This window comes from Salvia hispanica, chromosome 3 (assembly GCF_023119035.1).
Source record: "Salvia hispanica cultivar TCC Black 2014 chromosome 3, UniMelb_Shisp_WGS_1.0, whole genome shotgun sequence".
Taxonomy (NCBI): Eukaryota; Viridiplantae; Streptophyta; class Magnoliopsida; order Lamiales; family Lamiaceae; genus Salvia; species Salvia hispanica.
This window is the reverse complement of record NC_062967.1, coordinates 5,073,250-5,089,322: the sequence shown is the minus strand read 5'-3', so window position 1 is coordinate 5,089,322 and position 16,073 is coordinate 5,073,250. Positions and strand designations below refer to the sequence as shown.

The window sequence follows — 16,073 nt, the reverse complement described above, 5'->3', positions numbered from 1 at the left end:
ACGGGATCGATAACAACTATCCTATGCTCAACTAACTTCCTAACTATGCCAACAAAGGGTCTCAAGGGTTATTAAGCTATCACTAAGGTAAAACTATATCTTTTCTCAAAGCATATAATTTGTAGATTGCTACCTAGAACCGAAGTCTCCTTCCTAGAACTAAGGCAACAACTCCTAATAGCTCCTAAGATACTTAGCTTCATTCAAAGGCTCAAATCTCTCGATTATATTGGCAAAGACGTCAATTTCTTCTCTTTCAAATTAAACTACTCACTTCTCAGTTCTTGTAGTAAAATCCACATGCATTTATAAGGTGATCAGTCAAATAAATGTATAAGCACAGAAGAAATCAAAATAACCACATGAGCCAAGGCATAGAAAAAGGAAATCAATTAAACATAAGAATCATTGTATCTCCCCCGTAGAACTCTACGAAGGATTTAGCTACTCATGTTCATCGCAAAAGTTAAAGAAATATTCAAAGAAATATTCAAAAACATTGTTTAAACAAGAATAAAACTAAAAGTAGAAACTCCTAGAATTGGATTGGGCGGATTGGAGGTCTCGTCTTCAATCTTGCGATGAATACTCGTCCTCTGCTCGTTCTTCTCTTCTTCCTAGGTGAAAAAGTAGTATTTTTGGGGTTGAAGGCGTGTAAGGTTAAATAGGGCTCGAAATTTCCTTGTTTGGATCTGTCGGCCGAATCTGGCGGGTCACCAGGTTCGTTGAACTATGAAGCTAGCGAGTCGCCAGCTGCTCTCGGCGATTCTGGAGGAAGGACCTGGCGGGTCGCCAGGTTGGTACTGGTGCGAAGCTGGCGAGTCGCCAGCCTCGTGCTACAATTTCGTCCTTTTTCCACCTTTCGCCATTTAAGCTCATTTTCGAGCCTTTTTCTACACATTCTTCACAAAATGGTCAAAATACCAATAACATAGAAAAGTAGCTATAAACCATGTCTCAAAATACACAATATACGATCAAATCCAAGTAAAACTACCCTCTAAAATTATGTAAAATCCAAGTGAATCAGTACCTTCAATGAAAATAATATTTTTTATCAAAAACCATGAGAGCTATTCAAGAGAGGAGGCAAATAAAAAATTATAAAAAATATATAACTACCATATTGGTCTGAAAAACTCATTTTGTAATAGAAAGAGTATATGAAAAGATATTATACTTTTTTTTTAATTTAGAAAAAGTTACTCCCCCGTTCCACATAATTTGGGACACTTTGACCTGGCACGAGTTTTAAGAAATCTAATGGAAAGTGAGTTGAAAAAGTTGGTGGGATGTGAGTCCTACTTTTGAAGTATTAGTTTTATAATAAAATGTGAGTAGGAATGAGTTAGTTGAATATGTGGTCCACTACTAAAAATGGTAAAAGTGAAATGTGTCAAATTATGTGGGACGACCCAAAATGAAATACTGAGTCAAATTACGTGGGACGAAGGGAGTATCTTTTATCCCTCTCAATACAAGGTAAATAGAAAATAATCTTCAAGTATTTGATAGTGTACGGCAATTTACCTTTTTCTTGAATACATGCTGTAATGGTAGTGTATATATACATACGGTGCAGCAAAGCGAGGGCAGGAAGCTCTGTGAAATAATCTTCGAGGATTTGATAGTGTAACTAAATTCTAAGTTGAACTTTTTATGTAACATTGCTTAGTAACTTTTCTGCTCAATTAACTTTTAGAAGCTTTGATTTTTTCAATTGCTAAATGAAATATTCGTGGTATTGATTCGAATAAGTTTACGTATATTTTGAGTTTGATTATGAGTTTCGGAGGTTTTGATTTTGTCGATTGTGATAGTATGTGAGATTGCTTGGAGTGCGTCGAGGTAAATTTTGAGCTGAAATAATTTTATCGATTGGTAATGAAATACTATTCGAGGATTTGACAGTACGTGGTATTAATTCGAATATGTTTACGTAAGAGCATCTCCAATAGCGGCTAGTCGGTCCTCGACAGTATGTGATATTAATTCGAATATGTTTACATAAGAGCATCTCCAATAGCGGCTAGCCCACCGACTAGTCGATTCGCGTCGCTAGCTGGTTCGGCTACCGGCTAACGAACCATTGGAATCGGCCAGCGCAAATTCGGCTTTTCCATATCGTGATTTTTAATTATAGTAGGATTTTAACAATCATTTAGATATATTTATGGAGGTAATTTTCGACTAGCTCTATAAGGTAATTATAGTAAGATTGTAACATTAATTATACTCATTGCATATATAAGTGAATTATTTTACATATCCGAGAATTTAATAAAAAAAATGAATGTTCATTATAGGAATGAAGCCTATTTAAATACATATATAGTTAACCTAATCTTATTTCCAGATAGGAGTGGAGGGTAGCTTGCACGTTCGTTTGCCTTGGTAATCTTGGTATGAATTCCTTGTACCTTGAGAATAATTCCTTAAGAAATGGAGTATTGTAGAAGGAAAGTCTAAAACACGGGATTAGTCAATAATCAATATATACAATTATAGAATATAGTCTTCACGGCTCTGCTTGTGTTCTCACTTCTTCCCCACAAATATCAATAAACATGTTCTAATTGATTCTCTCCATCATTTTTTTGTGAGATTTGACTAAGAGTCTCTTCATTGATTCTATTGACTCTTGTTATTCCTCAATTAATTGATTGTACAACGAAATGGATGAGTAACCGAAAATATTTATTCTGTTATAAAATTATTTTATTTTATTTTATTATACTCCCTCCATCCCATGTTACTTGCACTTTTACTTTTCGGCACGTCACAAACTCCTTACACTATTTATAGTTTAAGTTAGAATTAATGCAATTAACTAATACTCCCTTCGTTCCATAGTAATAGAGGCATTTCATTTTCTACACTCGTTTTGAAAAAATGATATTAAATAGTTAAAGTTGAGAGAGAGTAAAGTAATATAGAGAAGAGTCTTATTTACAATATTCTCTCTCTTACTTTACTTTTTCTCCACTTTAACTATTTATAATTATTTTTTCAAAATAAGTGCCCAAAATGAAACGCCTCTATTACTATGGAACGGGGGGAGTATGTTAGATTAAGTTAAGAGGTCCTTTATTAAGCGATGTCTCATTACACTTAAAATTTTAATTTAATTACATTAAAAAATCAATCTCAACTTTACGGCCTAAAATGAAAAGTGTGAGTAGCATGGGACGGAGAGAGTAATATTCATAATAGTATTTCGGTTATTTTTTCCAAAATCCCCCCTTTATATATGCATAGATTATAAGAGCATTCGCAACGCTGCCTCGTTGCGGCCTCGGTCTCGTCTCGACGAGACGAGACAGCATCGAGACAACGTTGCGGCTCCCGTCTCGTCTCGACGCCTGATGCGTCCCGGCGAGGCAAGCCTCGAGCTGGCGAGACACGCGCCCGGCGCCACGTGGCGCGCGCGGGCTGCTGGCGTGACGCCCACTCGCCGACCCGCGAGTGGGCGTCGGATTTATGACGTCAAAATTCAATTTTTTTTTTAATCAGATTTTTCAAAAAAAATAAAATAAAATTTAAAATAAAAAACGGTAATATGACCGTTGAACGGTCATATTTTTAAATTTTTTTTTTTTTTTTATATTCTATATATACTCTTCTCCATTCTCCATTTTACACATAAACACACATCTATTCTCTCATCTCTCTTTCTTTCCTCTCCAATCACTTCTATAAAATCATTCATTTATTTTTTTCTTCTCCCAAATTTAATCAATTATGGATCCATTTGAGCAAATGCGTCGAATAATGGAAGAATCGCTAGAAGAAGATCGACGTAGGGAGGAGGAAGCCGCCGCGCCTCCTAGGCGACGCCGGACATACATCCACCGTAACCGGGAGGAAGCCGCCGCAAGGTTGGAACGTGATTACTTCAGTCCGAACCCGGTGTGGGGAGATATCTACTTCCGTCGCCGTTTTCGTATGTCACGCCCGCTATTTTTGCATATCGCGAATACATTGGCGGCACGGGAAGAGTTCTTCATAGAAGGGTTCGACGTTGATGGCCGTCCTAGCCACACGACGCTCCAGAAATGTATTGCGGCGATCCGTCAGCTTGCTACTAGACAAACGGCGGATGCGTTCGACGAATACCTGCACGTCGAAGAATCCACTGGGCGACTTTGTTTGTTGAACTTCTGCAAAGGCGTCCGGGCAGCCTTCACCGCCGAATTTCTGAAGAAGCCAACCACCGCAGATTGTCAGTTTCTGCTCCGTCTTCACGAACAAGTGCACGGATTCCCCGGGATGCTCGGGAGTGTCGATTGCATGCATTGGCAATGGAAGAATTGCCCTGTGGCGTTGAGGGGGTCATACACGAGCGGCCACAAAGGCACCCACCCCACCGTTATACTCGAGGCCGTCGCCGACTACCGGCTATGGATTTGGCATGCGTATTTCGGGGTCCCCGGCTCGAACAACGACATCAACGTGCTCAACAACTCCGACCTCTTCGCTGAAGTTCTGAATGGTAAAGCGTCGGCCACCAACTTCGTCGCTAACAATCGCCAGTATAAAATGGGGTACTATCTTGCCGACGGCATCTATCCGAAGTGGCCAACCTTCGTGAAGACGTTCAACAGGCCTACGGACGAAAAGCAGTCTCTTTTTGCGCAGAAGCAAGAGTCTGCTCGCAAGGATGTGGAGAGAGCGTTCGGGGTTCTCCAAGCTCGATGGAACATTATCAAAGCCCCGGCTCGACAGGTGGTTTATGGAGAATATGGTCGACATCATGTATACGTGCATAATCTTGCACAACATGATTGTCGCCGACAAAGGACCTGAGGCGGAAAATTGGTTCGACCCTAAAACCCCGGGAAGCTCAACCGCAAGTAGTCCGCCTCGAACGGGAGTGCATCCGTCTTTGCAAGAGCGATTGTCTATTCGGGCAAGGACACGTGATTCTACCGCCCACGCCCAACTCCAGGAGGATCTAATGGAGCACATTTGAGCAAAATTTGGCAATCGTTAGATGATCGTCACTAGAGAACTCCTTCTTCTGCTTCTTTGCCTCCATTTTTTTTATTTTGAGTTTAAGTGTGCAATTTGTAATTTCTAGTTTTTTAATTATGTCTTTTTTATTTTTTTAGGTATTTAAATTGTAATTTTATTTTATATATAATGAAGTGTGTTTTTTATTAATTGAATTTGTTGGAATTAAAAATAAAAAATGAAATTGAATGAATAGTTAAGAGATGGTTAAGAGATTGAGGGATGCAGGTGTTGTCTCTTAGTTAAGAGATGAGCTGAAAAGTACAGTGGGGCCCATGAATAGTGAAGAGATGAGACGGTTAAGAGACGGATAAGAGATAGCGTTGCGGATGCCCTAACGCAATTATCTTTTGGTGCATGTGCCAATTGCCATAGTATTTTTTGTCTTATTGATTTTCTTCTAATACATATTTTCATGATGTTTTTAATACTCCAATAAAAATAAAATCATAAATTTAATGGAGAAACAAATTATTCTACAATATAAAGGATTGGGAAAAAGGATAGATTAGAATATGAAGTTTCGAATCATTATAATTATTTATCACACCCCAAACAGAAAATAATGGATCCGCCACTAATAACCATCTCGTCAATATGTCGCTACTTCATATCCTTTCTATTGACAAGTACATTTTGGCCCGTGAAGATGTATTTGTGGTTTCGGATTTGAAGTTAAGACTTCCGTATTCACTGACGGATGTCTCACGTTTGACACGTGTAGTTCTTGGTTCGCTTGTGGCTGACCAGGTTGGCAAGTGTTAGGGAGATTCAATATCGAGAACAGAAAAACGGATATCTGAAAGTCATGCAAAACACTTTCAGATCAAATCAATTTCGGTGGTTCTACCAAAGTTATTTGATCGGATAAAATTCAGAGAGTACAGAACATTCAGATGTGTCTACCCGGGGGCGCTGCCCCCGGACCCCCGTTCATCTGTTTAGGGGCTTCGCCCCTAACATTATAATGAATTCAAATAAGCGTGCACTCCACACCTCCATACTTAAATGATGTATCATTACAACAACACTGATCAATCAAGTTAATCCAATTAGACTAAAATATCCAACAACAAGTACATTGAGTCAAATTCTTCCAAGGTTGGTTTCTTTGCTTTTCCTTTTATGACTTAACATTCATTGTAGAATGTGGAGGTCAAATCAATTACTATATGATGGAGGCAAGAGCACACTTGTTTGTCTGGTGTTTTTGTGCTATATTTGTTATGCTACAGGTAAAATGCCATGCTTGCTATTTGTATTGTTAGTAGTGTAATATCCCGATAAAATGCCTCTATCTTGTTATGAATATAATCAAACTTTTTTGGAGATATGAAAATGAAATGTTTTGTTAGAATGACCGCAATCAAGTACTACGTATTCTAGATATCTTCCCTCAAGTTTGAGGCAAATCTCCCGGAGTCCTTTCTTCTTACTTGGTCTGAATATTCCCATTGAATGAGAATCTGTTCAAATATGTAAATAAGCTGGAAAAGCTTGTTTTCCAAATAAATGATATCAATTGGTTCATGGAATATTTCTAACTATTTTGATACATGTGAAGTAGATCAATTAGAGCGGTGACAAAAATAACTGAAGAAAAAGATGCAACAAATGTTGATAGAACTTGATTCACACTTTTCTTAGTGGCAATCCTAAAGAAATCAACCGAAGCAAGTACAAATGTGAGCACGCAATACACACACCTAACCACTTCTCCTTTAGTTGGAGTATGCCATTTCTCTCGGCCATCATTCCCCCTGTAATAGTATAACAATCTCCTCCTGTTGAAACCTTGACGGCTCTTAACGCGAGCAGTGTAGTTCCTTTTCAGGCAAAAGAGGGTCAATATGGAGAAGAAGAAAGAACAAGTAGCGAGGACGCACCGGATGTAGTGTTTTGCAAAGAGTATTAGTAGTAAATGGGAGAAGAAAGTAGCCATCGACATCCCGATCTGCTAGGTTGTAAGCAATATAGAGAAACGTCAGATGAATTTTTTTTTCATATAATATAAAGAATTATTTCTAATTAAATTTTATTTAATAAAACAATTAATTACCTATTAAAATGAGTAATATGACCACAAAAGTAGATAAAAAGAAAGAAAAAGGAAAAAGAAGGGCAAAATACCTAAACCCGAACCTATAAATCGGATATTAGGCTGGGATCGGGTAATACCCGATACTCGTTAACCTTTTTCCACCTCTAATAAAAATAGTCTAAAAAAGTGTTATAAAAATACTCATGACACAATTATCATTTTTACAGTTATATTAAAAGCTTAAGCGAGCGCCAAAAAAGTTTTTCATTGGTATTTAAAACTGTCAAAAACATTGATTTATGTTTGCATCATTGTAAAATAGCTCCTCAACAATCAAATTGTAAAAAAACTCTTTTCAAGATAATATAGAACCTGCAGTTTGAGATTGGTGGTTACAACATGCTTCCAATTTGATCTAAGATCATTTTATATCTTAATAACAGTACTATAAAAGAGAAAGAAGCAAGATAAACAAATCATATACTCCTATTTATTTCATTAGAAAGTAACATTATATGATGAAAAACATACCTCAAGAAGCATGGCTATCAGCAACGTCGTAAATGCCATAGTAGCAATATGCTTGTGACTTGTGAGAGAGAAACAAAAAAGGACGATTTGTGATTGTGTATATTTTTAAGATCATGAATTTATTCCGAAAATATATAATTACTTGTGGTACGTACACATGTTATTTTAATTCGTTTGCATATATTGCGTTGTACGAGAATAAAAAATGACCAGCCATATTCAACAACAATAAATAATTATTTTCTAATTCATCATATAAGACTTCGTCAGTATTGTTTTCTAATTCGTGTTTATGGCCTCATCATGGGCATGTTGCATTTTAATTACTAGTAATACTTATGAGATTGTTATTCCATTTAGACATTTTGAATCACTAGGTTTTCTTAAATTATAGTAGTAGCACATATTTTGATGTTATGTTGACTTTGAATTATTAGCTAGAATTTAGCTCAAAATTTAAAATATTATAAATATACCAGTTACTGTTTATCTTCAAGTTCACTTGACTATTCATCTTAAGTTTTGATCAATTTAAGTTGATAATAATGTGTTCAAAAGAAACAAACTTGAAAACACTTAGTTAATTGTTTAAAGACCCAATTTTTATTTTTATTTTTTTTTAACAAGAGACAACCGTGTAAATTTTAGGTATTATGCTACAACAGAGTTATATGTGAACTAATTATGCTATTGTTGAATTAATTAGTGTTAATTTGACTTGCACATGAACATATTAAATCAAAGACTTAATATATATGCAACTCGTTGATTAAATGATCAATTCTACTCTTTGCCCACGACTTTGGATGTTGATTGGCCTTGACTTAATCATAAATATAGTTTCAATTGAATAAAAGTACATATCACAATTATATATGTTATTTAATTTATGTATTGCATTTATAAATGGAACCAATTACTTTGATAGTATATAAATAATTGACCGGTTGTTCTGTTACATTTTTGTATGGGTTGGAATTAGATGAAGAATTATTGGGAATAACTATTGGATTTGACAAAATTAACGTGAAAACCATTAACATGTCGATATTATCATACAAAAATAAACAGCATGTCGATATCATTATATAAACATAATTGCTTTGTTCAACGAAAATAAAAATAACCCAATACGGTAACAAAAAGTCAAGATGGCCGAGCGGTCTAAGGCGCCAGTTTCAGGTACTGGTCCGAAAGGGCGTGGGTTCAAATCCCACTCTTGACAATTTTTTCAAATTTTTCAGCACAAATATTGGATAAAACCATAACCTCAATGTTACCATTATTTATTCAAATCTTTTGCTAATGAAAGAAATTACAAGAATTATTTTTAAGAAGAAGCACTATTGTCATTGTGAAGTGCCACCAAAGAAGCATAGATACCATGTTTCATATCAATCAATGTCTCGTGCTTTCCTTTTTCAGCTACGATTCCATTTTTTATAACTGCAATCAAATCAGCATTCTTAATAGTGGATAATCTATGAGCAACCACTATTGTGGTCCTGTCCACCATGGCTCGGTCTAAAGCATCTTGAACGACCCTTTCGGATTCGGCATCAAGAGCGCTTGTGGCTTCATCAAGTAGCATAATCTTCGGATCTTTCACTATAGCTCGTGCAATCGCAACTCGCTGTTTTTGCCCACCGGATAATTGTATTCCCCGTTCGCCGACTATTGTATCGTACCCCTATATATGATACAAATCAATTACTAAAGTTTATACTACCGAAGTTCGATTTTAACAAACTATAGCTAAACCGATCCGAATCTGCCTAATTTCAGAGCATATCAACCAAAATCTAAAAAACTCATTTAGTTATTTGATTTTTGTTACTCTAAATCCTAAATTCTAAATTCGGACTAATTTATGATACGTTAACAAATTTATGATTTTTGCATAAGAAAAATGCACCTTTTGCAAGGAACTGATGAATTTGTTAGAATTAGCCAATTCAGCAGCAGCAAAAACCTCTGCTTCTGTGGCGTCGCCTTCCTTTCCATAGGCGATATTGGCTCGTATCGTGTCGTTTAATAAAACCGGCTCTTGGCTCACAAGCCCCATCTGTTGCCTTAGCCATTTCAAGTTTAATTTCTTGATTTCTAGACCATCAAGTGTGATCTCACCTGAATTTGGATCATAAAATCGTTGCAATAGAGAAATGATCGTTGATTTCCCACTTCCGCTTTCTCCAACGATAGCAATGGTCTGTAAAAAATAATTCAAAATAGTGATGAACATTCTGATTTCGATAAAAAAAAAATTATTCGAACTAATTCAAAGTTTGAGTTCCGAAAGAGAAAGAATTTTGTATCAAATCCAAATTAAACCTTTTCATCTTTTCTACTATCAAAATTATCGAAATTGCCTAAAATTTTCTTCGGTCCTTTCTAAATTGAAACTACTTGCTTGAAAAGTTTATATATAAGAAACTCGATTTTTTGGAAGAAAAAAAAAACAATCTAAAGCAAAATTTTGAAGGAAAAAAATCGATGTGATGTTTGATATTTCAGTTTGATTTTCGGATTTTAGTTACTCCATTCTACTTAATTAGGCTTATTAAATGTTAATGTACTAGTTAAACATACCTTGCCCGATTGAATTGATAAGCATATATCTCTGAAAATTTGGACATCAGGTCTACTAGGGTAGTTAAAGCTAACATGGTGAAACTGAATATCCCCCTTCATGTTTTCTAGGACCATTCCTGAGTTCTCCGAAGAATCGATTGCGGATTTCTGATCAAGAAGCTTGAAAATAGATGCGGCCCCGGCTCTCGCTTTCCCACTGTCGGGTGCAAGGGCGCCGGACTGGGATATAGCAACCGCGGTCATCGTCAGTCCGATGAACACCTGCCCATTATTAGTTTAATTATTACTCATTTAGATTAAAAAAATAAACGTACTAAAATGACAAAAATAGTCTATTTTAGAGGAAACGAAGAGTAGAAGAAGAATCTTACACGAAAAACTTCTCCAAATGTAATATGTCCGGCATGAACGAGTCGAGCCCCAGCATAGTAACTAACAGCATATACCGAGTATAGAAAGAAGACGGACATCCCAAAACCTGCTCCGCTCAGCAGCCCGTGCTTAGTCCCTAGTTTCACTGGCTGCTTGCATTTTTGCCGGTGAAGCTCCATCACCTTCTCCTCCGCGCAAAATGAAGCTACGGTTCTAATATTTCCTACACCATCACTCGCAAGTTGAGTCGCTTCCTCGTACAACTTCTGCAACAACCTCATCACATCGATTCAGACCGAATCCTTCAATTTGGATCGGATTCATTCAATTAAACTACTACTCCACTATCATGTTTGTGTAGCGCACTTTCTTTGCTTAGCTTTAACAAATAAAAACATGATTTATGTCTTACTGAATGCTAAAAGTTGTCCACCGTGAGATTTCCCCCATAATTGAGAATTGAAATATCTATACATTAGTTCAAACTCTGACCAAATCAAAACTGGCGTGACAATGACTATTGACAACGTGAGACCAAAAAGTGAAGTGGCGAGTTTAATAATAAAAAAAGCGACGACATTGAACTTGCCACGTCATTTGTTCCGATGGAACATAGATCAAATTAAAATATAGGAGTAGTAATCCATCTAACAATTCAGAACATAAATCAAAATTTTCCGACATATATTTATAAAACGCGAGACAACAAATTGAAACTTTTGTTTTTAATTAAAGAGGATTAATGTCTCGAACCTTTAAATTAGTGGTTTAGAGAGGAAACGTTTTAACAACTGAGCTGTTCTGATCGAAAGTTACCTGCGAGTCGCCACTAAAACCGAGAACGAACTTCATATGAACATATCCATGTAGCCCAATAAGCGGCAGCATCGCCATCACTATAAGCGACAGCTCCCAGCTCGCCTCGAACCCGATCAGCAAACCCGCAACCGCCGTTGCAACATTCTGCACCACCAAACCCAGCGATTCTCCGACCAGGCTCCTCACGCACTTGACGTCGGACGAGAGCCGCAGGCCCACCGCGCCGCTCGAATTCTCGGCCTTGTCGAACCAGCTGATCTCCATATGCGCAACCTTATCGAAGCACATGAGCCTCAGGCGCTTGATCAGCCTGCACCCGGCCACGGCGAACAAGTACGTCTTCGCCGGCGTCGCCACCAGAGACGCCGCGCCGAGGGCGACGAACATGCCCGCCCAGAATTTGGACTCTCGCCGGAGCTGGTGGGGCGGGTCGTAGAAGCTCTTGATGGCGCCGGAGAAGAGGAGGCCGAAGAGGGGGAGGATTATGCCGTTTGCTACTGCGGCGGTGGACCCGAGGATTAGCGCCGGGAGCTCAGGTTTGTTGAGAAGGGCGAGGCGGTAGAGGGACAAGTTAGGCTTTGATGAGCCGGGCGTGGTTTGTGGCGCTGCCTCTGTCATCTCCGTCTCCGTCTCCGTGTTGAACGGATGGCGTGCGCTATTGCTCATTTCCGACGAGGATGAGATGCGGTGGCGGCCGGAGGCTTCGTTGGTGTCGGCCTCAGGGTTTTGTTTTTCAAGTTCTTGAAGTTGAGTTAGTTGAGTGTAGGGTCCGTATGGATTTTGGATTAGCTCGGTATGTGTACCTGCACGATATAAATAAACGTATGAAAAAATTTAATTAGACTGTACTCACGTAAAGTATGTAGCATAATATTTTTAAGTCTTAAAGTGTTACTAATAATACCTTTTTCTACGATTTTTCCATTGCGGATCACGGCAATGGAATCTGCATTCTTCACCGTAGTTAGACGATGGGCAACGATGATGGTGGTCCGATCTATCATGACCTTGTCTAGCGACTCCTGCACAATCTTCTCCGACTCTGCATCAAGGGCGCTTGTAGCTTCATCCAATAGCAAAATCCTCGGGTCTTTTATAATCGCCCGGGCTAATGCTATCCTCTGCTTCTGCCCTCCCGAGAGCTGAGTTCCATTCACTCCGACCATCGTGTCAAGCCCCTATAACATATACACAAAAATCCAATCTGTCCCACATCGACTTTATAAGGTAATCTGATTCTCAATTATTAAATTTATGTGTTTGATACTTACTTGAGGAAGGTTGTTGATGAACTTAGCAGCATTAGCAAGCTCTGCAGCACGCCTGATTTCTTCGAGGGACGCCCCGTCCTTGCCATAGGCAATGTTGTCTCTTATTGTCGAGGCGAACAGCACGGGCTCCTGGCTTACTAGACCAATCTTCCCTCTAATCCACCTCACCTGAAACTCTTTGATATTGATCCCATCAATCAAGATCTCACCTCTCTGTGGATCATAGAACCTCTCAACAAGACTGATAATGGTTGATTTCCCACTCCCACTTTCCCCAACTAAGGCCAGTTTGATCCCACTTGCTACTCTAAGAGAGAAGCCACTGAAGATCATATCATTAGGCCTAGATGGATAGCTGAAATCCACATCCCTTAGCTCTACATCCCCCTTTAAGTCTTCCATAACGCGCCCGTCTCTACTGTAGGGATCGATATCTGGCTTCCTGATTATCGTCTCAAAGATTTTGAAAGCGGCAACTTGGCCGGCCGAGAATGCACTCAAGCATGGGGATATTTGCCCCAAGAAACTGGAAGACAAGATTGCATTTCTCTTTAGTTTTAAATTTGTTATGTTACATTCCACTAATATGAAGATAAAAGTATGAAATTATGTATCTTATCAATCATGAAAAGTAAATGTTTGCAAAATTAGGAGAAAAACTTACAATGATCCCAACAGAATAGCCATCATGATGTTCAAAACATGGCCTCCAGTATAGCCTTTTTCAATGATCATTTTGGACCCAAACCAGACCGCCAACGCGTAACTGCAGTAGAGGGCCAACATAGAAACTCCAGAGCCTAATCCGGCGAACAAGCCCTCCTGCACACCGGCTTTATAAGCTGTATGCAGAGATTTTTCGTATCTGTCAACCGCTCGCCTCTCCCCAGTGAAAGATGCTACCTGCATTCGATACGACAACAATTTTAATGATCCAAATATATAATACTACATGTGATGATCAGAGGAAAATTCTAGTTATTACAGTTCTTATTGAGGCAATTGTCTGCTCAACCAAAAGAGCGGCCTCTGTGTAGGCCGTCTGGCCACGGGATGCCAATCTTGTCAACACAATGGTCATGAAAGCGGCTGCAACGACGAGGACAGGGATCACCGAGATCAGAACAAGAGTGAGAAGCCATCCTCTTGCAAAAGCTATGATGAAGCCTCCAACAAATGATGATAGAAGCTGTATCAGCTTCCCAATCTGTGTGAACACCCCAAACGATGAGACAAAATCGACCATTTACTCTATGATAAGCTATAAATGAGGGTTAATATGACCTTCTCTCCCATAGCATCTTGAATGATAACAGTGTCACTAGACATCCTCTCCACAATTTGTGCTGTGTTTGTCTCTTTATCAAAGTATCCAATATCTTGTCTCAGTATAGCTTTGAGGTATAAGTTTCGAATCCGAGCAGCCTGCCTTTCTCCAGTGATCATCCAGCAAGACACCTCTGCCAATATTTGACAAACAAAAGTAAATGTAGAAATATATTAATTGCTTATTTTGTGTTATATTTCAAATATATACTATATGAACTAATTGTTTTCAATACTTACGAGAAAAAGCAGCTACTCCTGACCCCAAGGCAAGATAAAAGAACCTTAAGGCCACCTACAAAAATTCAGTCATCATATCACTTAACATTGTTTCAAGCATCGGGCCCTAATTTTCCCTTAGGGCCGAAAACGCTATGGCATGATAAATTTGTTTTATCTAATTTTCTTGTGATAAATTTGAAACCAAAGGGATTTTGTAGTACCTTGGAGACTTCATGGACAACGGCTTGGTTACCTACGTTGTGGCCGAACGCGTTGGCTAATTCTCCGTAGAGGAAAGTCATGGCCGGCAACGCCAAACCGCTCGCCACGGATGTTATCACTCCGATCACCATCAGCACCCAATCCGTGGCGTCTGCAAAGGAAAAGAGTTTGTAGTATGCAACTTTTTCGATGGCTTTGCTCTGTTTCTCGGAGATTTCTCTGGCATTTTCCGGCGATTGTTGCTCGTCGGAAGGGCTAACTTCGGCCATCGCTTGTTGCTAGTTTGTCTTAATTTTGAGATCAACACTCCATTTCTAACCTGAAAATGTGTAATGAATTAAGAAAGAAAGAGGTTGATCGTTAAAATTGAATAATAAGAATGAATTAGATTCATGCTTTTGAATCTTTACTGTGATCGATTTTCTTCACGAAAAGTGGTGTGCGTTGAAAAACTATGAAGGTATAGCTTATATAAGGGAGTACAAATATTCATGTCACCATAGTGGGAATTTACGAGGGAAGAAAAGGATTTGATATATAACCACATTTGTTTTAATTAGTGAAATAATACAGATGGAATAGTTTTTTGATTAGTTAAACGGATCAAATAGTTGAACTTTACAGTTAATGAATTGCCAAATATATTAGGTAATCAACTCTATTACCTCCAAATCATTATATAAACCTACATTTTTTATTAATAATAATGAAAGTTAGTAATCGTTATTTAACTCGATTATATTTTTATTGATATACATAGTAGATAAGTAAATTAATTTCTTCATTTATTGATTATGCTATAATGTGCTTGTTTTCTTCAATCACACATATTCTCTTCATTCCAACACTCTCTAAAATTGAGTATCGATTTTTTTTATACTTAACTTGCAACGATGTTCAGTTTGATAAATAGTTTACTCATTTTTAGGAGTTCTTCAATGAAAATTGATAGTTTATGAGTGTGCAATGGAGCTTTGTTATTTTTCATTGAAATTTAAGTTCTTTTCAAGGAGTTTTTGCAATTTCATAGATAGTTTAAGCTTCTATCAAGGAACTCATTGGTATTGGGTTGACGAATTTGACTCAGAGAATTTCAGTTTTCATCACTGATAGTTTTGCTAATATCCATGGGTCACTTCAATTTGAAAATTACAATGAATGAACTAGTCATTATTCATATATTGTTAACGGATTTGATACCATCATAGATTATAGTATACTGCATAAATGAAAATAGTAATGCATAAAATAAAAGACTTGAAACATTGTATACTATTATGTCTGGGTAATCAATTCTATTACATCCAACTCTTTATGTAAACTTCAATTCTACAGAAAATAAATACTAGTACTCATTTCTTACTAGATTATCTTTGATTGATCTAAATTAATTTTTCCCTTTCTTAAATAGCAATTAGCTACAATCATTTACTTCGATCACACATATTCTATTCATTCTAAACATAAATTAGTTGAGACTCTGCTGTGTATTTGCCACTTTACACATGCTTCCATGACAAACAAAATCTCTGCCATATTAATAAGGGACAAACATAAAACCAAAAATGTCACTCATTCATAGCACCAAGAAAGTGAAAAAGAATCGTGTAAGACCAGAATCAGTTACTTTTCATAATGATTAATTAGTTGGGACTATGCATCAA

The 16,073-nt window shown here is 37.7% G+C and overlaps 2 protein-coding genes and 1 non-coding gene across 3 annotated transcripts; 1 reads left to right on the top strand and 2 right to left on the bottom strand.

The window, feature by feature from the left end:
- Positions 1 to 6,553: 6,553 nt before the first annotated feature.
- On the bottom strand, positions 6,554 to 7,715 carry LOC125215986. Its single transcript, XM_048117579.1, has 2 exons — positions 7,586 to 7,715; positions 6,554 to 6,967 (listed from the first exon to the last, which is right to left on the bottom strand). The coding sequence occupies exons 1-2, from the start codon at positions 7,622 to 7,624 to the stop codon at positions 6,554 to 6,556; spliced, it is 453 nt and encodes a 150-aa protein (XP_047973536.1). The 5' UTR covers positions 7,625 to 7,715.
- A 1,015-nt stretch (positions 7,716 to 8,730) lies between these two features.
- Positions 8,731 to 8,810, top strand: TRNAL-CAG. The gene has a single exon. It is a non-coding gene; the product is annotated as a tRNA-Leu (tRNA).
- A 40-nt stretch (positions 8,811 to 8,850) lies between these two features.
- On the bottom strand, positions 8,851 to 14,856 carry LOC125214501 (ABC transporter B family member 4-like). The gene is made up of 12 exons (XM_048115550.1): positions 14,409 to 14,856; positions 14,206 to 14,260; positions 13,924 to 14,099; positions 13,625 to 13,846; positions 13,304 to 13,542; positions 12,640 to 13,165; positions 12,273 to 12,546; positions 11,366 to 12,171; positions 10,549 to 10,815; positions 10,175 to 10,438; positions 9,501 to 9,794; positions 8,851 to 9,275 (listed from the first exon to the last, which is right to left on the bottom strand). The coding sequence occupies exons 1-12, from the start codon at positions 14,676 to 14,678 to the stop codon at positions 8,916 to 8,918; spliced, it is 3,753 nt and encodes a 1,250-aa protein (XP_047971507.1). The 5' UTR covers positions 14,679 to 14,856; the 3' UTR covers positions 8,851 to 8,915.
- Between the last annotated feature and the right edge of the window lie 1,217 nt (positions 14,857 to 16,073).